Source organism: Danio rerio, chromosome 19 (genome assembly GCF_052040795.2).
Source record: "Danio rerio strain M-AB ecotype USA chromosome 19, GRCz13ab, whole genome shotgun sequence".
In the NCBI taxonomy this organism is placed as follows: Eukaryota; Metazoa; Chordata; class Actinopteri; order Cypriniformes; family Danionidae; genus Danio; species Danio rerio.
The window spans coordinates 49907501-49933892 of NC_141039.2; the positions used below are offsets into that span (position 1 = coordinate 49907501).

The window sequence follows — 26392 nt, forward strand, 5'->3', positions numbered from 1 at the left end:
GTAAGCATATAATGCTTTGCTATAAACGAATACCGTTAAAGCTCACTGAAATGCTCATGTTTGTCTTCTCAGGCTGGCTGATTTGGGGCACACGGTTGTTGGTGTTGACATTTCTGAAAAAGGAATTAAAGAGTTTTTTCAAGAGCAAAATCTGGAGTATAATGAAGAAGCTGTGGCAGATATTCCTGGAGCAAAGCTTTTCAAGGTATCTGAAAAAATCAGCCAGAAAGCATTACAGTATCCATAAATCATACACTGAGATTCTTTCTTGAGCATCCAAAATCACAACATAGGCTCATTCTGAAAACGTAGCCCTATACACATTTCTGGAGACTGCGAATTATGTAGCCAGAGGTACACATGGCTGCATTTCATTTTTTAAATGAGCGATATGGGGTGGTATAACTCCATTCCTTTTTGCGCTTATCAGCTCCCCGCTCACCTCTGTATTGACTGCTTTCCTGCTGTAACCAGTTTGTGTCATTGGCTCGCCATGTACAGAACAGAATCCAAAAAATAAAATAAACAAGTAAATATCAGGGTGAGAATGTGGTAAAAATCAGACGAGGGCTTTTCTTTTTTGCAGAAAAGTCTTGGTTTTATTTAGGGAAGGGGGAGGGTGGGTCAGTCGATTGGTCAGTCAGTCAGTCGGTCAGTCAGTCGACAGTGGCCTCTGATGGGTTTATGCGAGAACAGCAGGCACGAATGACACTCGGGAGAGAAATTTGAGATCTGAAAGAGCATACATTAGGCTTGGGCGGTATCCAAATTTTGATACCGTCAAACCGCCTCCATATTTTACCCCGGTATCCGGTATTACCGGCGTAATAAAAAAATTATGACGTGAGGCTCAGACAGCATCACCAAACTGTTGGCTTGAGCCTAAACCATTCAGAAACTGAATACCTTCTATGCGACCTTAGGCTCGCGGTCAGAGAGAGAGAGAGAGCGAGCGAGCGCCAAGCGATGCACAGCATCTCTCTCTCTCTCTCTCTTACACACACACACACACACACACACATCTCTCCCGCGATTTATTCAAAAATTTAATCCCACACCGTAAGAAATCTGTCCGGCTCCCGCGGTACTGCAGCGGGAATGCAGGTCCCGAGTCCGACAGGTACATTTTGATTGACAGCTTTATAAAGCCTGAACTCGTTTACAGCCCGACATTGTTCAAATGTGCTCATGCACACAGCTCTATTGCATTTTTTCAAGAATGAGTCATTTATATGTTTTAACATCATTTATTCGTAACAAACGTAGACTATAGGTCACTTGGAAGTTGAAACAAAAAAATAAAATAAGTCCTCTGTAACATCAAAACGTCTCAGCACTCTTAGCCTTTAAATTGGCTAACGCACCAATGAAAAGAAATCTTGCTTAACAAATCAAATTAAAATAAACTCTAAATGATGACGGGTATTTTGGCAATAACGAAATTAAGATAAAGGCTGTGCAAGATTTGTTTCGCCACTTCTCTTCACAATCTGGCATTAAGGCGACGGTGAAGCTGAATATTAAAAGAATAATGCCACCATTAGCCTGTATACTCTGTCACCATTCGGTGACAGAGTATACGGGCAAAGGGTTCGGATTCGGGCAAAGATCTTCAGCTCTAATGCAGACCTCTCGTTCATATTAACCACGTCTCCCTTCTGTTCAGTCGAAACCGTAAATACTGCCAAACTGCAGGACACTTTGAAGTGCGACTCGTCACGTCACGTCACCTCCCTCTCCCCCTCTCCCTCTCTCCCCCTCCCTCTCCCTCTCTCCTCCACACTGTCCCGTGATGACAACCACACATACGTTTTTTGTAGGCATTAAATAAAGGATATTTAATATTTTATGACGGTATAACGGTATTGAAACTGACACCGTTGCTATTTTTAGATCCCGCGGTAAACCATAATACCGTAATACCGCCCAAGCCTAGCATACATAGCGGCCTCTCGTGTATTCTCGGAAAACAAAAATTGCAAAAATAAGGTCATGTTTCACCATTCAACCAAGGCTCATTCGGAAAACGTAGTCTTGTGACTGCAAAATAGGTCTCGGGAGATACATATTTTAGCAGTTTTTGTTTTCGCGAATCCGCAAGAGGTCACTGTGTGCGTTTTTTTGCATCTCAAATGTCTCTCATGAGTGCCGTTCGTGCCTACGCTGTTCTCGCATAAACCCACCAGAGGCCACTGTCTGACTGACTGAATGATTGACTGTGTGACCGGCCAATCGGCTGACCCACCCTCCTCCTTTCCTAAACCCAACCAATTTTACCAATTGACCTGCCCGCCCACTTACTTCCCTAAACCCAATCGTAGGTTTACAAAAGCCGTCCAGAAAAAGAAAAGCCCTCGTTACTCGTTCATTTTATTTTTTGGATTCTGTTTTTGTCCTACGTGATTTCTGGAACGGCTCTTCCCCGGACTCGAACCCGGTCGTATTCGTTGTCGTAGTCAACTTCTTTCTGCGTCTCAAGTCCGCCGACGTACACGACAAGCTAGCTGGACAAACTGGTTGCTGCGGGACAGCCCCCCACACGGAGGTAAGCGGTCAGCCGTTAAGCGGCAAAAGGAATGACGTCACACCGCCCGGCAGTGTTCGCTTAAAAAATGAAATGCAGCCATACGTACCTCCAACTACATAAATCGCGGTCTCCAGAAACGTCCACGGAACTATGTTTTCAGAATGAGCCTGTGTTGACATGTTGACATGTTGTCTTCAGAAATGTATATAGAGGTACGTTTTCAGAATGAATCTGGGTTGCAAAATCCCATCTACACTATAAAAAATATCCGTATATAAGCAGTTTATTTGGCGTATTTTGTAATTATTTGTTTTTATTTTTATTTTTTACACATTTATTTATGCTGTGATTTGCCTTATGATGTGTTGTCTGTGTTGGTGTTGTATATTACACTACAAACACCTTAATGAAACTGCAGTACATTTTCTGTCATCTTACAGACTTATTTCTCTAGATATTATTATTTCTTTTACATGATATTACTTAAAGCTACTAAAATATCAATAAAAGTCACTGTTGAGTTGAATTTTTAACATTAAAAGTGGACAAAGCAGAGATCAACATCCCATAATGCAACTCACCACCAGAAATAAACAGATAATAATAATAATAACAACATATATTACAATGTACTGAATGATTCTCAAATCTCCAAAAATACATTCATTTTCCTTTTGATAGTCCCTTATTTATCAGGAATCGCCACAGCGGAATGAACCACCAACTATTCCAGCATAGGTTTTACACAGCAGATGGAACCCAGTTCTGGGAAACACCCATACACACTCAACACACACACACACTTATACACTACAGCCAATTTAGTTCATTCAGTTCCCCTATAGCACATTTGTTTGGACTATATATATATATATATATATATATATATATATATATATATATATATATATATATATATATATATAAGTAAGAATAGTAATTGTCCTGATAGCATTCATCACTCTTATTGAGCAGCGCTTCAGCTTTTATTAATGCATCAGGGTTTTGTCCTCTCCACTAATGCACTTTCCTTGTTCACAGAGCACAGATGGGAAGATCTCCATCTATCAGTGTGATTTATACAAGTTCTCCAGGTATGCTTTTAAACGTCTTAATTATAGATGAGCAAGCATATAAAGCACACTGCGAAAATGAAGTAAAATATATTGTGCTGTTTTCAGAACGGGTAAAAATTAAGTGAGCTTCTCATTAAAACAAGCAGAATAATCTGCAAATGAATGCAATTTCAAAGTGAAATCGTGACTATTTTGCTTACCCCATTGGCTGTCAGAAGTTTGGTTGGGGAAGGATGAGGACTCAATTGCAGGGACAAAAACATGTGTTTATTACAAAATAAAACAAAAAGATGACAAACAATATTCCCCGAGGGAGAAAACATTAACAAAACAAATAAGCCAACAAACCTGACTGAGCTGGCAGGGAAGAGCAGGGCTGGACAAGGAATAAACAACGATGAACAGGTACAGCAGACATGAGGAGAATATAAGCAGAAAGAATTAACAAACACACAGGTGAACAGAATGAACTAATAATGGGTTAACAAGGAGGGTGGGACTGGACAATAGACAGGAGTGCACATGACACAAAGAGACAACACAAGCCATTGTGTCCTGCCGGCAGCTAGCTCTCTGCAACTCTCACATGCTCACCCACTGAAGCTAAGCAGCACTGCGCCTGGTCAGTACCTGGATGGTAGACCACATGGGAAATGCTAGGTAGAGGTCTGCATTAATTTCCGAATAAATGGCGGGAGCGGTCGGTAACGGGTTTAATTTGGGACAAAAGCGGGCCGTCTAGCAATATCGCTCCCGACTCCCGAGTGAGAAAAGAATAAAAGAAATAGCGCAATGCTGTGTTGAGCTTGTTTGTTGCTGTGTGTGTATGTGTGTGTGTGTGCGCACACAGGGGCCAGCAGGGGGCGCTTAACCTGTGAAATGCCTTATAGGGTCTTGATCTTATGATGTGTTGTCTGTGTTGATGTTGTACATTACACTACAAACACCTTAATGAAAGTGCAGCACATTTTCTGTCATTGTGCAGACTTATTTCTCTAGATATTATTAATTATTTTACACTATAGTATTTAAAGCTACTAAAATGTTAATAAACGTCACTTTGTTAAACTGTAGAGGTTGAATTTATAGCATCAAAAGTGGACAGAGCCGAGAGCAACATCCCATAATGCAATTCACCACCGTAAATAAACAGCAAACATAAGCAAAAATACTGAAACTGTTCATAACCAGATGTGATTTTGTCCATATATTCAGTGCTGTTGCGGGACACTTTGGAGGGATCTGGGATCGAGGAGCACTGGTGGCTATAAACCCATGTGATCGGCAAAAGTAAGTGTTAAATTAATATTTAACATCTGTATTTATTTATTTATTTAGGGGCGATACGGTGCTCCAGTTTCCCCCACAGTCCAAACACATGCGCTGTAGGGGAATTGATGAACTTAACTGGCCGTAGTGTATGAGTGTGTGTTTGAATGAGAGTGTATGGGTGTTTCCCAGTACTGGGTTGCAGCTGGAAGGGCATCCGCTGTGTAAAACATATGCAGGAATAGTTGGTGGTTCATTCCGCTGTGACGACCCCTGATAAATAAGGGACTAAGCTGAAAGTAAATGAATGGATCATGTATTGATGAGTGTAACTGTATTTTCCTCCTGCAGGTATGCGAGTCTGCTTGTGTCTTTAATGAGCAGCGACTGCAGATATCTGCTGGACACGCTGGAATATAACCCTGAGCTTTATAAAGGTACAAGATTATTCACTTACAATTAATGATGTGCAAAAACTTTAATTAATCAATTAATTAATTTAATTAATTAATTAAAGATTAATCCATCAAAAATAAACATTTGTTTTGACATAATATATATAAACATAGCAAAGCAAACCAACAGACGATAATATAAATATTTTACAATGTTAATTAGTGAAAATTAAATAAATAAATAATAATAATAATAATAATAATAATAATAATAATAATAATAATAATAATAATAATATATTAATAATAAGGGGAATATTTTATTAATTTGATTTTCAATCATTAGCATTGTAAAGTATTTATATTATCGCCTGTTGGTTTGCTTTGCTATGTTTATGTTACTAATGGTTGAAATGTTTATAAAAAAATATGCAATAATAACATCTGACTTGCAGGTCCACCATTCTTCGTGTCAGAAGACGACATAAAAACTGTATTCGGTGAGTGTTGGTCACTGGGCTGTTTTTGTTATTATGCATTATTTGTTGTTATTATTATTAATTTTATCATTATTTATTACTATTAATATGTAATTATTTGTTGTTTTTTTATTTATTATTATGCTTTATTTGTTTTTATTATTTAATATTATTATGTAATTATTATGCAGTATTTGTTGTTATTATTATTTATTACTATAATTATGTTATTATTTATTATAAATAATATTATGATTATGTAATTATTATGCATTATTTGTTTTTATTATTATGTATTATTATGTAATTGTTGTGCATCATTTGTTTGTATTAAATTAATAAATTTATTTGTTGTTATTATTTATTACTATGTAATTATTATCTGTTATTTGTTTTTATTATTATGTAATTATTATGCATGATTTGTAATGATTATTGATTACTATTAGTATGTAATAATTTTTATTATGCATTATTTGTTATTGTTATTATGTATTATTATTTTGTATTATGTAATTATTATGCATTATTTGTTATTGTTATTATGTATTATTATTTTGTATTATGTAATTATTATGCATTATTTGTTATTATTATTATTATTATTTAATATTATTCTTATTATGTAATCATTATGTGTTATTCGTTTTTTATTATTATATGTTATTATATTATTATTTGTTGTTATTATTATTTATCATTATGGTTATAATAATTCTTATTATGTATTCATTTTATGTAATTATTTTTCATAATTTGTTATTATTATTCATTACTATTATTATGGTATTATTTATTATTATTATTATTATTATTCGTCAATTATTATTATGTAATTTTTATGCATTATTTGTTAATATTATCATGTATTATTTATATGTATTAATATTGTGTTATTATGTAATATTTGTTATTATTATGTATTATTATTACTATGCATGAATTGCTTTACTCCTGCGTAATTTATCCAGTAATGTTTTCTGTTTTTCCAGGAGGAAGCTGTAATATTGATCTTCTGCAGAGTGTGGGTGGCTTGGAGGAAGGGCACAAATCCTGGGGACTGGATTCACTCACAGAGAAACTTTACCTGCTCACTACTAAAACTCAGTAATCATCACCAGACCAGGGCTGCGTTTCCCGATAACGATTGATCTTAGCACTTAAGAGCGTTTTCTACGAGTCATTTTGCGAACGTTCGTTATTGTTTCACGTGCGTTTCCCAAAAATGCACTTAACACAATTGCACGTAGCCCAGCTTTAAGTGCAACTTAGGAGTCGCTATCCGTTTGTTAAGTGCTGAAATGTCACGCTATAGAATGGCTCGTTATTGTTGCACATGTTATAGCAATCCATATAATTCTTCTTCTACTTGTGTGAATGTATATTCAACTCGAATAACATAAAAAAAATATATTTTTGAGCCAGTTTAAAAACATAAATTAACTGGAAATGTCGTACTGTAAAAACACTGTCTTGCTCCAATCTCGCATAAAACTAATTCTAACAGTCCTTGCCGGAAATGACATCAGCATCATTTTCGATATTTATATGAAACCTTAATTAAGTAGAATTATTTATCAATTTCTTTATCAAAAATTGCTTATCTCACATCAAAATAAATAAATAAGTAAATAAATAAATAAATAAATAAGCTCTTACATTTATTTTTGAAAAGTTTAGCCTAATTATTAATTATTATTATTTGTATATTGAATTGTGTAATGTGTAGAAAATATAAATGAATAGAGATATACGTACAAATAAAATGAATAATGACTTTGAAGAGAAGTAAATTGTAGGTGCAATTTGCCGGTTGTCCAGCAGGTGCCCTCATAACTCTGTCTCCTTACGATGCACTTAAGGCTTTACGATTACTCCAGAGCACTCGTAGATCCACGAAGATTTTCAAGTGCTACTTAAGTTACGATGCTTTTGGGAAACAGACCGTAATATTAAGATCAGTCGTACGATCATTTCTACGAACTTCTTAGGCTTACGATGCTTTTGGGAAACGCAGCCCAGACCAGCGTTACAAACTCATCACTTGACAACAGCAACAAATGCATAAGGGACTCACAAATAAGGATGCAGAAAAGATGCAATTATTTTCCAATTTTAATAACAGATTTTTGCTATTTTAATATTTGAACATGATTGTAAAATAATTGATTAAATTATTATATTTTGAGATATCTTGTGTGTGTTTTAAAACTGGATTCAGAGCATTTTATCATGCGATTTCTCAGTTTGGCCACAAGAGGGAAGCAGATTGACATAATGGCGAGTTTTTATCTGCACATGCGCGTTTTTATTCATAAATTGTGCCAAAAATACCCTTCTGCCTTTAACACGATGCTGTAGCATAATAAACACTTCTGTTCAGAGACACTGCTACTGAATTTACAGCTAATTTTACTATAAATTAATCTAATGATTGAGTGTCTTACTGTATATATATGTATATATATATATATATATATATATATATATATATATATATATATATATATATATATATATATATATATATATATATATATATATATATTTTTTTTTTTTTTTAAAAGCAAACACATGTCAATTAATGGTAAGTTTTGCACATTCATAGAAATGAGCTTAAAATAACTGGCTGTTCAGAAAAACAAACAATAGGTGCCCTTTAACCATAAAATCCGCACATGTAATAGTTTCTAGTTTATTTTGGCACATGGTTTATTGGTTTTATTTTGCAACCAATAGAAGGCAAAATATTAATCAGTTGAGACCCACACTCAGTCTAATCAGTATATTCAGTATAATTACTGTTTTTACATTACTGTGAGGGTTTGGGATTGTTGTAGATGTTAATAAAAATACAATTTATTGTGTAATTTAATAAATAATATATAAAATATTTGTTTATTTGCTGATTTTACATTATTTTGATGGTTGAGTTTAGGGTTGGGGTAGAAGTAGACATTTATAAAATACAATTAATGGTAAATTTAATAAATAATGTGAATATTACTCGATATCATTACCGTTTTTACATTACTGTGAGGGTTTGGGGGTAGGAGTAGATGTTAATATAATACAATTAATGTGTAATTTAATAAATAATATGAATAATTCTGGGTATAATTACAGTTTTTACATTACTGTGGGGGTTTGGGGGTAGGGGTAGATATATAATACAATTAATGTGAAATTTAATCAATAATGTTAATAATACTTGTTTTAATTACTGTTTATACATTACTGTGAGCATTGGGGTATGGGTAGATGTTAACAAAATACAATTAATGTCTCATTTAATAAGTAATATGAATAATACTTGGTAAAATTGCTGTTTTTACAGGGGTTGAGGTAGGGGTAGGCCACTAGGCGTTAATAAAATACTATTAATGTGTAATTTAATAAATAATAAATAATATACTGTTTTTACATTACTCTGATGGTTTGGTTTAGAGTTGGGGTAAACGTAAGCTAAATAAAATACAATTGATGTGTAATTTAATAAACAACATCAAAACTTCCGGCCGCAGCTGTATCTCTTCTAGCTGTCCAGATGTGCGCTGTTTTCCTTAAATGAGCTCGCGCGAAGCACCCCGACTCTGCGAGCCAATCAGAAGCGCCAGTGGGCGTGGCTACAGGAGTGTTGTTGTGGATGCGAGAAAATGAACAATGTAGCCCCGTGCGCTGACGCCGATCCACGCAGATCTACAGTACACCTCCGTCTGCACTAATCTAGAGGACAATCTCCATCTGCAACCTCTGGACAGCAGGATCCGGACAGCAGCGCGCGGATTCCAGCCCTGAACTTCACGGTGAGCTGCTGCCATACACTCTTCTGCATTGTGCATTGTGTATTTCACTCCATTTATCCTGCTTATTACTGCGCTGCTCCATTTCGCATGGTCGTTTTTGGTCATTTTCTTTTCCATACTGCTGGTTTGTTGTTGAATTAATTTGTATAAATCTGCTGTACAGTGACCTTGAGTTTCACCAAAGCCGCTTTAAATTAATTTATTGTTATTATTATTATCATACACCCCTGAATCACGATCATATAGAGCTGTAATGCATCCACCCAAGGGTATCCACCATTGTTTCCTTATCAAAATGCATCCAGAATGCAGCGGCATCTCCTATACGCTGAAATATTAACGCGTCTGCCGGCGTAATGCTTGCATACACACACATGCATACACACATACACACACGCCTTTCTCATCTCATTCATGCACATCATTATCATCTGACGCGCGCAGTTCATTTAGCGATACGCAAGACTCGTGCATTGTATTAAAGGCGACCATTCAGCCTCGGGATCATTTGTGCATGAGTGCAATATTAATATTTGGGCCAAATGTGTGCGTGAGTGTGTCATTAAAGAGGGGGAGTGCACGCGGGGAAAGGTGTGAGATTACGTGCGCGCGCGCGATGTAACTCAATCAGGTTGTAGAGCTGGTAAAGCGGGAGAGAGAGAGAGGGAGAGACACACACACACACACACTGGGGATCTGACGGCAGCAGGAGAGTCTGTGTGTGTGTGTCATGGGTGTTTCTGCATCACGCACTGTATTATTGTGAATAGACTGTGGAGAAAAGGAAGCGTTCAGTATCTGATGATGATGATGATGATGATAACGAGACAGCAAGCCTGATTACAGCAGGTAACGCACTTTATTTAGCAATTTACTATGGTGAAACAAGCGGGAGCGGAGTACATGTACGCAATGGTGGATGTAAAGAGCATGTAGGACAGTGTCGGGATGGATGAATGACAATGCAACCTTTTTTTAAAAATGTTTATTGTGTCACTTTATTTTTATTTTAAACATTAGATTGCTGATGCTTTCAGTGCACTTTTGTTGTAAATTATACATGCACATACAGTCAAAGTCAAATGTATGAGCCATCCTGGGTAACACTTTATAATGACTAGCAGTGATGGAGAGAAAAAATTAAGTAAGTGAAAATAAGTGATATGCCCACCATAATAAGGCATTCCCCAACCCCCTTTAAAAAATCCCCAAATTACTATGCTAATTTGGAGCTGTTTCATTATAAATAAACAGTTAAATGGTTAGTAATATGTTTTATTATTATTATTAATAATGTTTTATTATTATTATTATTATTTACAAAAGAAAAAATAAATAGTATACATCAGCAGCAAATAAATTAGCAAACAGTTCAGCTTATTAAAATGAAGAGCTGTTATGAAATTGAATCAAATCTCATTAGCCGTTTCTTCACTGTATAACCTACACAATCTGATTAAAGAGCAACGAATGAATGATTTATTTAGATTTTTTTCGTTTGAATACATTAAATCACTTTAAAAATGCACACATCATTGAAATGAAAGCTTTCGACTGCTTTCCTAACTGTTTATGCTGATTTAGGACGAAATTACTTGTGTTTGAAAAAAAATAAACTCACCAAGATCAACATCTTTAGATATTAATATTATTAATTATGTGTATATGTCTGTTTAAACATGCACCCAAAACCCAGACTTTTGCTCCGCTTCAAATCATGATCCGTTTGGAAAACAGCGTCTGTTTATCAATATGGAGCACCTCTATATAAAGGTTTTGAGGATTGCATATGAACAGGAGACAACACTTGTTTTTATGTTTATTTCAAAGTGTTTTCGTGCCTGAACAGCACAGAACAGACTCATATTTAAGAGCAAGGCGCGGCCCCTTGCGGTTTGGCGGTATAGGTTGCGTATAGGGTGGCTCGACTCTTTAATGTTTATTTGCCACCCTACAGAGAAAGACTGAAAGTCCGGGAGAAATATGGGAACATACTTTTACAGGATCATAGCGGGACAGAACTGTAAAATAAGGGAGAATTACGGGAAAAACGGGAGTGTTGACAGATATGAGTGCGAGTAGAGTAAACGTATCTGCTGTAAATATTACTCAAAGTATGAGTGAAATTAAAGCTTTCAAAAGTACTCAAGAGTAGTGGCTCAAGAGTAGTGGCTCAAGAGTAGTGGCAAGAGTAGTAGCTGTAGCCTAAAAAGCTGATGTGTTTACATGTCATTTGTGGATGTGTGTGTAAACGTAACATTCTGTAGTGCATTTAGTGATTGCCCAGCAGGCAAACAACGTCATTAGACTTTAACAAGCCCAGATCGGGAGGACGGGGAGAATTCCAGGTGGGCCGGTCTGTTTTTTTTGGCCGCGAGGGCCGGTGTGCCTAGCAGCTTGCACTCTCAGCAGTCGCACTGTTTTCATTGATTTATTTATTTGACCATAGCCTCACTCTTTTTATTGATAAATTTGCAGCAGCGCCGCTCTTTTTAGTTATTTTCTTGTAGCTCTGTTTGCAAAATGCAGCATGCAGGTTAATGATGAGACTATCATTCAACCCCAAACAGCGCCACCTTAGTGAATATAAGAATTTGAATAATTAATGTTAATGAATATTACACCTGCTCAATTAAAATCAGACGATTCACTACATTAATAAATCTGACAAAACTTGATCAGAAATCTAAAAAGTTCAGTGGTCAGCATGTTACGATGCCGCCGACACGAGTTCGAACCTCTCCTGAGTATTTATTATTATGTGTTTTTAATTTTTAGTGTTAAGACATACAATATAATACTGTTTAGGTTACTTATAGGTGTACATATATATATATATATATATATATATATATATATATATATATATATATATATATATATATATATATATATATATATTTTTTTTTTTTTTTTTTTTTTTTTTGTGTGTGTGACCACAGTTACAAAAGACTGGAAGAATTTTGCAGAGAATATATATTCAGATATTGCAGGAAAGGACATTGTGGTGCTTTAAAGAACAGTGTTGGAGATTTAGCTGCTCTTTAATATTCTCATATTTATAAAAAAAAAACATTTGAAGTTCTAAAGCCGATGTGTCCTGGAAAAAGACGTGACAGTGTCATTAGAAACTGAATTGGAAATGAGCTTAATTTAATATAGTCAGTGGTGAATTGACGGGCCGGTCTAAGTCTTGAAACTCCAGGGCTGAAGGAGTTCCACTCTGGCCCTGGAAGTTAATATTAGGTTAGATTTAGGTTGTGATGTCAGGTGACCAAATTCAATGTCTAGCCAGCATATAAGGACAACGTTATTTTGATGTCCAATAATGACGTCAAATGATGTTGATATTTGGTTGATTTTAGGTTGTTAGAAAGTGACCAAAATCCAACATCCAGCCAACATCTTAAACCAGCGTCAAATACTGACATTTATTCATCAGGTATGGTATCCAAAATCCAACATCTGATAGACATCATAGTGTCAAGCTGTAACATCATTAGACGTTGGTATTTGGTTGACTTTAGGTTGGACGTTGGCCATTGACAGCGGCCTGAGGTTGAATTGTGATGTCAACCCGATTTTCATTTCCAAACATAATGCAACGTCCCCATGATGTTAGGGTACAACTTCAATTTGATGTTATGTTGATGTCTTGTGCCTGTGTAACCCCGCTGGTACTACACCACCCAACCCACTCAGAGCTGGTATCGAACCGGTGACCTTGCGTATGGGAGTCAGTTTCTCTAACAAGGAGGCTAAAGGCCATGGCCTCTAGTGTTTGGATCACCTTTAGAGGTCAGAGGAGTGAGGTTTACCTGCACAGCACCTACTAGCTGGCCTCCGTTACACTCACCCCCCGTAAACCTCACTCCCATCCGGGTCATGGCACCAATGTAACCCCGCCAGTACTACGCCACCCAACCTGCTCCGAGCTGGTACCGAACTAGCAACCTTTCGCATGGGAGTCAGTTGCTCTACCAAGGAGGCTAAAGACCATGACCTCTAGTGTCTGTCGCTAAAGCACCTTTAGAGTTCAGAGGAGTGAGGTTTACCTGCACAGCACACACTAGCTGGCCTCCGCTACACCTGCTTGGTGTTTAAAGCCATTTCGGTCATCATACAGTAAACATCCTTCATCTTCTCATCAGTGAGCTGCATCTAAATTATTATATATCATATATGTATTATTTTTATTTAAAGTAAATGCATGGTTATTTATTTGTGTAAATGCTTTAGTAGACCCTGTGATCTCGGCTCAGAGGTGCATCGGTATCATCACAGCATTTGAATCCATTGTCTTCTTAATTAGATCCCAAGATACCTTGTAGTTGGTTAAAGATTTAACAAACTATCAAATCTGTTTCAGGGCACTAATAGGATTTTATGAGTTATCTGAGAGCCTCACTACTGGCCTTGGCATCTAAATAAGTTTTGTGTTATTATGAAAGCGCAATGTGCCGTGAATGAAGTGTACGCCCCTGCGGCGGAGCTGAAAGCGCTGGGAAACCGATGCAAAAAATGGCAGGAATTTCAGCCCTTCTGACGGGCTCTCATAACTCACCGCATGGCATCATATAACAGAATGTATATGAGTTCATCTGCGCTGGACCAACAGCACAAATCAGGAGCTGAAGTGCGGATACCATGCTGAAATATTACTCCAGTGTAAATATAAAGCCGTCCTTTTCAGATTCACTTGTCAAAGTGCACAGTAAAAAATGGCATGATAATAAGTCAGTATATATAATAATAAGAAAATAAGGAAATATATGCCACTATAACTTATTTTAGTAAGTTTTTGACTTATTTTTTATTGATGCGAGTAAATTACTTTTAGAGTTAAATTGGTTCCACTTAAAAATGTAAGTGAGCATTTTACAGTGTACAGAAATAGACTATTTGGGTATTAAAAGTGCTTAATAAGTAAGATAATTGCATCACTTGCCCTGCTCTAATAACCATACTGATAATTGAAAAATGAAAATAATAACACTCATATCCTAGTGTTTAACAAATAAATCAAAAATTAATCAAAGATGTGTAAACATGTGCTGACTAACATAAACATAATATAAAATAATGTAATGTGTGTAAAAACATTAGTTTTATATCTACTATGTGCAATAATTTACATTAAATTACCATTATGTTCAGTTTTTAATAAATCTTTTAGCCAGTTTGTAATGCATCCATACTGGAGACTCACTCTGAATGAATCCTTTGAATTAGTGAGTTGTTTACTGGAGACTTACTCTGAATGAATTGTTTGAATCAGTGAGATATTGACTGGAGAATCGCTTTGAATTAATCATTTGAATCAGTAAGCTTTTGACTAGAGACTCGCTTTGAATGAATCAGTAATTTGTTAACTGGAGACTTGCTCTGAATGGATCATTTGACTAAGTGAGTTGTTGACTGAAGACTCACTCTAAATAAATCATTTGAATCAATGAGTTGTTGACTGGAGATTTACTCTGAATAAATAATTTGAATTGGTGAGTTGTTGACTAGAGATTCACTATGAATGAATCATTTGAATCAATTAGTTGTTGACTGGAGATTTACTCTGAATAAATAATTTGAATTGGTGAGTTGTTGACTAGAGATTCACTATGAATGAATCATTTGAATCAATTAGTTGTTGACTGGAGATTTACTCTGAATAAATAATTTGAATTGGTGAGTTGTTGACTAGAGATTCACTATGAATGAATCATTTGAATCAATTAGTTGTTGACTAGAAACTTCCTATAAATTAATCATTTGAATCATTCAGTGAGTTGTTAAACTGGAGACTCACATTAGCTTATTCATTTGAATTGTTGACTGGTCTGGAGACCCACTCTGAATAAATCATTTGAATTAGTAAGTTATTTACTGGAGATTCACTTTGAACAAATTGTTTTAATGAGTAAGGTAGATACAAGAGACTCACTTTTAAGGCAGCGTTTTAATCAGTGAGTTGTTGACTGGAGACTTACTCTGAATGAATCATTTGAATTAGTGAGTTTTTCACTGGAGACTCACTCTAAATGAATCATTCGAATCAGTGAGTTGTCAAACTGGAGACTTACTCATAATGAATCATTTGAATCAGTGACTTGTTGAACTGGAGACTCACTCTGAATGAATCGTTTGAATCAGTGACTTGTTGACTGGAGACTCACTGAAAGAATAATTTGAATCACTGAATTGTTTGTGAGTCGTGAGTGAGTTGTTTATTTAAAACTCACTCCAGATGGATCATCTGAATCAGTGAGTTGCTGAACGGATGTGATCGAATCATTTCAACTAACATATTAATTTGTGAGCCAATTTAACAGTTTACAAAATTCAGCCAGTCAAACACTAATAATGGTGATGCAGATCTGTGACACTTAAATCCAGTTATTCAGCGAGTTATTACTGCTTCTGATAAGCTCCAGTTGTCTCTGCCCATCCTGTTTGTCAGGATAATTAGGCTTCGTGGCGCGCGTGTGTGTGTGTGTGTGAGAGAGAGAGCATATTGTTTAGACATAATTAATCAAGCCTGCTGGTAATTATTGTTGTCCACAAATTAAAACATGAGGGTAGCAGCGGGTGCTCAAGATGATGGAGTCGTCTTAATAACCCAATTGTACAGAGAAGATATCACACGCTGCTGTTTATGGTGTCCTGATATTATGCTGGAGTCTCACATGACACGTTTAAAAACATCTGAGCTCGGAAAACATCGTAGTTTTATCAGAATATGTGTGTAATGTTTAAATCATTTTGATATGATTTGTTTGAGTGGGTGGCACAGTGGTTAGCACTGTCGCCTCACAGCAAGAAGGTCGCTGGTTCAAGCCTCAGCTGGGTCAGTTGGCATTTTTGTGTGGAGTTTGCATGTTCTCCTTGTGTTGGCGTGGGTTTTCTCCGGGTGCTCCGGTTTCCCCCACAGTCCAAACACATGCGCTATAGGGGAATTGATTAACTAAATTGGCCATGTGAATGGGTGTTTTCCAGTCGTGGGTTGCAGCTGGAAGGACATCCGCTGCGTAAAACATATGCTGGATAAGTTGGCGGTTCATTCCACTGTGGCGACCCCAGATAAATAAAGGGACTAAGCTGAAAGGAAAATAAAACCCCTCCCCCTGTCTATTGGCCAGCTCTGCTCTGATTGGTCAACTGGCTAAGGTCTGTTTTGATTGGTTTAGAGTGCATGCTGCAAGAAGCATGCTTTATGCAAATGAGCTACATTTATTGTATTGATGTAGGTCAGTAGCAGAAATAAGATGTTAAAAAATATAACAATTCATCATGGCAATTCAGAGTCCACACTTTCTTTTGAGAAAAAATGTTTTATTAATTGGTTTAATGTTGACTAAGATGTACACTCACCGGCCACTTTATTAGGTACGCCTTACTAGTGCCCGGTTGGACAACTTTTGCCTTCATACCTGCCTTAATCCTTCGTGGCAGAGATTCAACAAGCTACTGGAAATATTCCTCAGAGATTTTGCTCCATATTGTCATGAGAGCATCACACAGTTGCTGCAGATTTGTCGGCTGCTCATCCATGATGCCAATCTCCCGTTCCACCACATCCCAAAGCTGCTCTATTGGATTGAGCTCTGGTGACTGTGGAGGCCATTTGAGTACAGTGAACTCATCGTCATGTTCAAGAAAGCAGTCTGAGATGATTGAGCTTTATGACATGCTGCGTTATCCTGCTGCCATCAGAAGATGGAGACACTGTGCTCATAAAGATATGGACATGGTCAGTGTGTTGCCCTTTAAGAAAGTTTCACTTTAAAATATCTTCTTTAAATACTTCATATGCTTATTCATTTAGTTAAAATGTGCAATTCATAATTAATCTGTTTCATTTGTAAAAACGAAAACTTTTATTTTATGTTATAAGATACTTCCTGTTTAGTCACTTCCTGTTAGTGTTCCTGGCTCTGTGCGGAAGCCCTGTCAGACATGTGCTCTCTCGGACAATCTGAAGCACCTGCGTAAAATCATTGTAGAGGCAATGCTGTAAGTTTATGTTTTGTACAGTGGACATGTTAAAGACATTATGTCAGTGATTATTTTGTAAAAAAAATACTAGTTATGGTGAAATGGAGCTTTCTGAACCAGTGAAGTGCTCGATTGCTCGAATTGTATCGGAAAAAGGTTCGTTACTTGAAGCTTTCTAAATCAGAGCTCGATGAAGACCTCTTCTGGTTAAAGTGTGGGAAAGCACAGTGTTGCAATAATGTCAAACGTTCACAACTGACCAACTCATTCATGTAGTTATACAACAGTAATATAAACAAATTACTCAATTACTGTAGTGTTTACACACAAGCAGGGCCAGACGGAATCTGCCAACATTTTTTGCCATTTCTGCAGAGAATTTTGGTAAAAATCTGCGGATTTCTGCGGAATTATTTTGGGAGTATCCAGCGAGTATCATAACTAAAACCTTAGTACATGAAATAAAAAGTAATAAATTACTGAATAAAAACTGAATAAATTCAGATTTACACATTTATTCAAGTAAATAAACAGAATTAATGATGTTCTAAAAATCGGCAGAAATCTGCAGAATTCTGTGGAAAATCGGTGGAAAATCTGTGGAATTCTGCGCATGCAGATTCCGTGTGGGCCTACACATAAAATATGTAACATTACACCACTGATGCATTTGCGCTCACAGAACTGCCGCTCACTGGATATTTCCTCTTTGTCGGAGCATTCTCTGAAAACCCTAGAGATGGTTGTGCATGAAAATCCCAGTAGATCAGCAGTTTCTGAAATACTCAGAGCAGCCCATCTGGCAGCAACAACCATGCCACATACTTAAATCCTCTTTCTTCTCCATTCTGATGTTCGCTCTGAACTGCAGCAGATCGTCTTGACCATGCCTACATGCCTAAATGCAGTGAGCTGCTGCCATGTGATTGGCCGATTAGACATTTGCATTAACGAGCAGTTGGACAGGTGTACCTAATAAAGTGGCCGGTGAGTGTATATGGCACAGGTATACAGTAATTATTTTAATAAGCAGGGTTGTGCATGTGTGTTTTGGGTATTCTATGTACCTAATTAACTAACTAACTGTATAATAATATTCAGAAAACTTTTAGAGTGTATGTTGCAGGAGGTGGGGATTATGCAAATTAGTTACTTTAATAATGTTGATATAGATCATTAGCAGGCAAAAGATTTAATAATTTAACAATTCATTAAGTTGATTCAGAGGAGAGACAATATCATCATTTATCATGCTTAAAAACATTGTTTACATCAGGGGTGTCCTGGAGGGCCGGTGTCCTAGAGAGTTTAGCTCCAACTTTCTTTAACACACCTCTCAGGAAGCTTCTAGAAAAGGGGTCACCAAACTTGTTCCTGGAGAGCCGTTGGACTGCAGATTTTAGCTCCAACCCTAATCAAACACACCCGAACAAGCTAATCAAGTTCTTACTAGGTGTACTTGAAACATCCAGGCAGGTGTGTTGAGGCAAGCAGGGAAACCGGCCCTCCAGGACAGACATTGGTGACCCCTGGTCTAGTATAGCTAGTAAGAGCTTGATTAGCTGGTTCTGGTGTGTTTGATTAGGGTTGGAGCTAATCTCTCCAGGACACCTACCCTCCAGGACTGAGTTTGGACACCCCTGGTTTACACTACAACTCGCAAATAAGATATGTTTCCAAACCCTACATAACCTGCTCTGTAAAGGAGTTCATCTTCTGATCCGACTTTTGCTGTTCATGAGAGATTAGCGCAGAGCATCATGTCGGATTTGAGATTTTGCATAAACCTCCTGTGCTCTGCGATGACTGTATGATTTGTTTTGTGAGCTGAAAGCAGACTGAAGGCTCAGCGAGGGTCAGTTTTTACACCGCAAACATGCAGCGCAGCTCTCGGCCTGTAATCACAGACGTCTCTGGTTAATTTTAACTCCGTCTCACCACATTATTTGTGTTTCTCCAACATTTCTCGCACGCAATTCAGGCCAGCTGAAGAAGCTAAACTGTGGAGAAAATGCCAGAGATTCTGAGTCTGAATATCGGCCGCTAGCGAATGCTAATCACACTGGTAAATCTAGCGCTGGTAAATCCCGCATGAGCCCGGATGGAAATCTTGGGGTTTAAGATGTGGATGTGTTAAGCAAATGATCTGAATAAGCTTGCACAAGCAAAACCCATTAACAAAAGTGTTAATGAATAAACAATCTAACAAACAAGTTGCATTTATTGAAGCTGTTTTGGTTAAAGAGTCTAAAAAAGTAAAGAGTAAATCTGCACATTATTCAGCAGTTTGGAGTTTTTTAATTGGTTTTGAAAGAAGTTTCTTTAAAATAATATTATTGTGAATGGTGTTACTCTTTAAAATGTTGTGAATATTTATATTTTTATTTTTCCCTATTGAAAAAAACAGCTTAAACCAGCCTAGGCTGGTTGGCTGGTTTTAGTTGGTTGACCAGGCTAGTTTTAGAGGGGTTTAGGCCACTTCCAGACTGGTTTCCAGCCATTTCCAGTCTGGTCTTAGCTGGTCAGGCTGGGAGATGACCTGCTAAAACCAGCTTGACCAGCCTAGGCTGGGAGCCCAGCCAGAACCAGCTATGTCCAGCTTAAACCAGACGTGTCAAGCTGTTTGCAGCTGGTTTTAGCTGGTCATTTTCCAGCCTGACCAGCTAAGATATTCTTCAAGACACTAGTATTCAGCCTAAAGTGACATTTAAAGGCTTAACCAGGGTAATTAGGGTAAAGTTAGGGTAATTAGGCAAGTTAACAAGTATAACAGTGGTTTGTTCTGGAGACAATCCAAAACTAATATTGCTCCGGTTTCCCCCACAGTCCAAACACAAGCGCTATAGGGGAATTGATGAACTAAATTGGCTGAAGTGTACGAGTGTGTGCGTGAAAGAGTGTGTATGGGTGTTTGCCAGTACTGGGTTGCAGCTGGAACAGCATCCACTGTTTAAAACAAACTGTATGCTGGATAAATTAACGGTTCATTCTGCTGTGGCGACCCCAGATTAATAAATAAATAAATAATTTAATTAATTAATTAATTAATTAATTAATTAATAATAAATAAATCAGCAATGGTAAATTTTTAATGTAATCAAAATAATATTAAAAATAATTAGCAATAGTAATTAAATAATATAATAATTATCAATAATAAAGCAATGGGATATTTTAATGTAATCTAAATCATCTTCAAAAATAATCAGTAATAAATAATATGATAAAAATTAGCAATAAAGCAATGCAACATTTTAGTGTAATCTAAATAAGATGTAAATAATTAGCAATTATAAATATTTTAATTAGCAATAATAAAGCAATGCATTTGAATGCAATCTAAATGTAATCTTCCAAAACCAAAAATTGTTTCTGTTTAAAAACAATGCAGTAGTGAAAGAAGACTTCTCCTGCATCAGATTATAATCCCACCGAAGCAACAGCCGACAGAGGATTCTGTTTGGTCTTAGAGCCTTTTTCAATAGATTATTCATTATTTATGATGCCATAGCAGTTAAAATAGGACAAATGAGCTCATGTATGGGACAAATCCTGGACCTTTGTCAGTGAGGGGTGGGTCTTCCGAACCCCCCTGGCTACAGGGCTGAAAAGTTAAACACGTGTTTTTATGCAAGTAAACATGTTTTTTCTAGAATTAAAGCTGTAAAAGCGCCCCTACAGATTTCCTCCTGGCCATAATTTATTTTGTTTATAATAATTTTGTCTAAATATTATACCAGGTCCAGTTTCACCTGGAATGCATCCTGGATCACCACCTGAAGTGGATTGAGCAATCGGGTTTATATCCGATCAGAATAAAACAAATGAAGTGACTAAGCTGCCTCAAAAACACAGACGTGACGGGAATATTGAATTAAAAATATTATATTAATTATATAATAAATACATTGTATAATATTAAATTACATAAATAATTAAAAGGACAAATTCTGGGCCTTTCGGCCATGGAGGGTGGTTCGTTCCAACCACCCGAACCCCCCCAGGCTATGATTGTGCATTTCTTGTCATTCCAGTTCATGAATGGAAATTTAAAATGCTCGAAATGTCAACTCTGTTTCTCGTTGTGGTCCAACTTTTAAAACCATAACAGAGTCAGATCTTCCATATCACATTTAAGCATTCTTTTACATTCCTTGTGTACATAATTCAGTTCAGGAATGCTGGAAATGTATCCACAGTTCTGGAATGACGCCTGCAAGCTTTACGTCCAGCTGTCACACACTCGAAAAAAGAGGAGGACAAAAAAAACACAAGAGTATATCCGGAAACAAACTGAGCTCTGCAAACCTCCACCTGCTCTCTGTCCTTCTCCAGCACACACACACACACACACACACACACTTCTCAACTGCAAAACACTTGTTCAGAAGCAGCTAATGAAGTGTCCAGAAGACGGATCATTTCTCACAGTTGTGTTCACTTATTCAGCTGTTTTTCTCTGTGTGTGTGTGACTGTGTGTGTGATTGAGCAATGTGCTGTCACATCTCTATCTCATTACAGCCTGAATCTGTCTGATAAACGGGACCAAAACACAGCGCTGACGAATGAGCTAAACAACAAGTGATTGTGAGAAACTCTGAATGACTCTGAAATCTCTGCTCCTCTGTCACAGCTGCACGCAGGCTTGAGGAACGATCTGGAATGTGCTTATGAAATTACCATGCACTCTTACAGTTACATTATCAAACATGTTACAAGATGACGGCACATTTTTAGTCTTACAAGTAATACAGATAATGACAATAAATGGCAAGCCATGCTTTAAATACATATGCAAGCTGTGGATTCATATGCATGTAATTACTATGTCTAAATAATCCTCAAATTATCTAAATAATCTATAAAAATAATTAGCAATAATACATATTATGATAATTAGCAGTAATAAAGCAATGCTACATTTAAATGTAATCTCAGTATAATTTAAAAAATACTAGCTAAAATAGATAGCAATTAAAAAGCATTTTAATGTGATCTAAATAATCTTAAAAAATAATTAGCAATAATCAATAATTTTATTTAATATAATAATTAGCAATAATAAAGCAATGCATTTTAATGTAAATTTAATAAAATGTAAATAACACTAGCAAAAAAATAGCAATTATAAATATTAAAATAATTAGCAATAACAAAGCAATGCATTTTAATGTAATTTAAATATAAATAACACCAACAAAAATGGCAATTATAGATAATGTAATAGTTGGCAATAATAAAGCAATTAATTTTAATGTAATTTAAATAAAATGTAAATAACACTAGAAAAATAAATAGCAATTATAAATATTAAAATAATTAGCAATAGTAAAGCAATGCAATTTAATGTAATCTAAATGTCATCTTCAAAAATAATAAGCAGTCATAGCAATAGTGCTACATTTTTACTCAGAAATTGTTTGCAAATAAAGTGGCAAGCAATGCATGGTAATTATGCATGACAGAATATTTATGTAAAATGCATCTAAATAATTTTTTAAAATAATTAGGAATAATGAAAAATAATAATATCATAATTTATGATAATAAAGCAATGCTACTTTTATTCAAAATAATGCTCAAGAATAATTAGCAATACAACAATCAACAATGGTAAATTTTTAATGTAATCAAAATAATATAAAATAATTAGCAATAGTAATTAAATAATATAATAATTAACAATAATAAAGCAATGCTACATTTAAATGTAATCTAATAATCCTCCAAAAAATTTGTCATAATATTTGCAAAATAATAAAACAACTATCAATATTAAAGCAATGCAACATTTTATTGTAATCTAAATCATCTTCGAAAATAATCAGTAATAAATAATATTCTAATAATTAGCAATAAAGCAATGCAACATTTTAATGTAATCTAAATAAGATGTAAATAATTAGCAATTATAAATATTATAATTAGCAATAATAAAGCAATGCATTTTAATGTAATTTAAATGTAATCTTCCAAAAATAATTAGCAATAATGAAAAACAATAACTTTATAATAATAATATTTGCAATAATAAATCAATGCTACATTTAATGTAATTAAAATAATCTTTAAAAACATATTAATCTTTATTGTAATTAAAATTACATTTAATAATATTTAGCATTAATAAATTAATAATATATAATGATTAGCAATAATAAAACAATGTATTTTAATGTAATCTAAATAATCTTCCTAACATAATTAGCAATAATGAAAAATAATTATATAATAATAATTTACAATAATAAATCAATGCTACATTTAATGTAATCAAAATAATCTTCAAAATCAACTAATAATATAACAATTATCAATAATATATTAATGCTACATTTTAATGTAATCAAATTGTAATGGAAATAATATAAATAATATTTAACAATAGTAAACAAATAATATTATGATAATTAGCTATAACAAAAGCAATGCTGCATTTTATTGTAATCTAAATAACCTTCAAAAATAATTAGCTGTAATAAATAATATTATAATAAGTAGCAACAATGAAGTAATGCTACATTTTAATGTAATCTAAATAATCTAAAGTAAATATTAATTTGATAATACCCCATTATTCCCAGTAATCTTATCTGCAGAGAAAATGGAGATTAACTTCACCTGTGTGGCATAAAAAGGCAAAGGAAAGGAAAGAAGGGAAATCAATGTCTAACTGAGGGAGTCCTGCATTAATAATGAGCAGCTTGTAATGCAATCCATCGCATCTGTTTCCCCACAAATATATGCTTGGCCTGCAGTGTTTCATGAAGGAAAAACGCTTCGCAATCACATACACACACACACACACACACAGCAGAATACTGCATTTAACCCTAGATTCTGTACCCATCACAGATGCAACGTAAATAAACAATAATAAATATGAACACAACACTGGACTTAAGAGCTATTTTAAAGCGATGCATATCTAACATACTGGAGCGCTAATCTAACTATACTAACAACTAATGATACACATGAGTACTTTTACATAAGACAGAACATTCTTGTGCAAGATATTATGCAAAACAAGAGCTATTTAAAGTTGAAGAAAACAAGTGGTGCTACATTCACAAGTAAACATTGATTTTCTTATTGAGTTCTTGTAAGATGGAGTTTAAGTGTGTGGTGTTAATGGAGAGAGAGTGTTTCTACAGGTGGTTTGTCAAGCCTACTCAACTATGTGAGGCACATTCTGAAATGCACAATGTTTTTAAAGTAATATACACTTACTGGCCACTTTATTAGGTACACCTTTCAACTGCCTGTTAATGCAAATGTCTAATCAGCCAATCACATGGCAGCAGCTCAATGCATCTCGGCATGTAAACATAGTCAAGAGAAACGTCCCCTGCTCTGATGAGTCTCCATTTCTGCTGACACATTCAGATGCTCGGCTCACAATTTGGCCTCAACAACATGAAAGCATGGATCATCCTGCCTTGTATCAGCGGTTCAGGCTGGTGGTGGTGGTGTAATGGTGTGGGGGAGATTTTCTTTGGGTCCATTAGTACCAATTGAGCATCAACACCACAGCCTACCTGAGTATTGCTGCTGACCATGTCCATCGCTTTATGAGCACAGTGTCTCCATCTTCTGATGGCTACTTCCAGCAGGATAACGCAGCATGTCATAAAGCTCAATCATCTCAGACGGGTTTCTTGAACATGACGATGAGTTCACTGTACTCAAATGGCCTCCACAGTCACCAGAGCTCAATCCAATAGAGCAGCTTTGGGATGTGGTGGAACGGGAGATCTGCAAATCTGCAGCAACTGTGTGATGCTATCATGTCAATATGGAGGAAAATCTCTGAGGAATATTTCCAGTAGCTTGTTGAATCTCTGCCATGAAGGATTAAAGCAGTTCTGAAGGCAAAACGGGTTCAACCCGGTACTAGTAAGGTGTACCTAATAAAGTGGCCAGTGAGTGTAGAGTGATTTCAAAATCAAGTGTCTGGAGCAAATGTCTGTTAAAATGTCAGAGAGATGAAAGAGTGTGCTTTCTACAGGTGGTTTGTCAGGCCCACTCAGAATTAATAATGTTTTGAGGTAGTCTAGGCAACTGGGCTCTATTAATGCACATTTGAGGAATCTCCACAACACACACACACACACACACACACACACACACACACACACACACACACACACACACAGGCCTTTTATATGCTCTAAAGCTTCAGATTAGTTTGCTCGGTGTCAGACAGCTTAAAGAGATAAGAGGGAAACTGTAGAGGAATTGAGCAGAAAGGCAGAGAACAGGTGAGTCCGAGTCTGAAAGCTGTCTTTGTGTTTCACCTGGGGGAAAAACAAAACTCTGACCTTCAGTTTGAGACACTCTTTATGTCACGATCACACTCCAACTCAGCAGTGAATATACGGGAATAGATGACCCACCCAATCGCCTTGACTTAGTCCCTTTATACATCAGGGGCCGCCACAGCGGAATGAACCGCCAACTTATCTAGCATATGTTTTAGGTAGCAGATGCCCTTCCAGCTGCAACCCAGTACCGGGAAACACACACACACACACACACACAAACTCACACTCATACAAGACAGCCAATTTAGTTAATCAATTCCCCTATAGTGCATGTGCTTGGACTGTGGGGGAAACTTGAGCACCAGGAGGAAACCCACGCCAACATGGGGAGAACATGCAAACAACGAAAGTAACTGTATCATTAACATTGTATTTAAATTACTTTTCTAATTACTATGTCTGAAATGTAATTGAATTACTCAGTAAAAATGTAATTACTTGGTTAAATACTATTTAAAATCTCAACACAAAATAATTTACATTTGAGTTTAACCTTAAATGTGGCCTTTCAGCTTTATTAAAT

General features: G+C 35.9%; 2 protein-coding genes across 6 annotated transcripts in view; both read left to right on the plus strand.

The window, feature by feature from the left end:
* tpmt.2 (thiopurine S-methyltransferase, tandem duplicate 2) overlaps window positions 1-8134 on the plus strand; it is an 11664-nt gene extending 3530 nt beyond the window's left edge. Inside the window, exons 4-10 of the mRNA NM_001033586.2 lie at window positions 73-205; window positions 3569-3621; window positions 4819-4893; window positions 5224-5309; window positions 5723-5767; window positions 6739-6873; window positions 7769-8134. Of these exons, the coding sequence (NP_001028758.2) occupies window positions 73-205; window positions 3569-3621; window positions 4819-4893; window positions 5224-5309; window positions 5723-5767; window positions 6739-6857 (511 nt within the window). The 3' untranslated portion in view covers window positions 6858-6873; window positions 7769-8134. The remainder of the gene's footprint in view (window positions 1-72; window positions 206-3568; window positions 3622-4818; window positions 4894-5223; window positions 5310-5722; window positions 5768-6738; window positions 6874-7768) is intronic.
* A 1305-nt stretch (window positions 8135-9439) lies between these two features.
* ext1c (exostoses (multiple) 1c) overlaps window positions 9440-26392 on the plus strand; it is a 97650-nt gene continuing 80697 nt past the window's right edge. For 2 of the 5 annotated variants that reach the window (XR_015515895.1, XM_087294382.1), the window contains exon 1: window positions 9440-9552. The gene's annotated coding sequence lies outside the window, so the exon portion shown is untranslated. Of the gene's footprint in view, window positions 9553-10244; window positions 10402-17453; window positions 17560-26392 lie in introns of those variants that run through there. The other 3 variants (XR_015515896.1, XM_087294383.1, XM_087294384.1) reach the window with 2 other exon arrangements.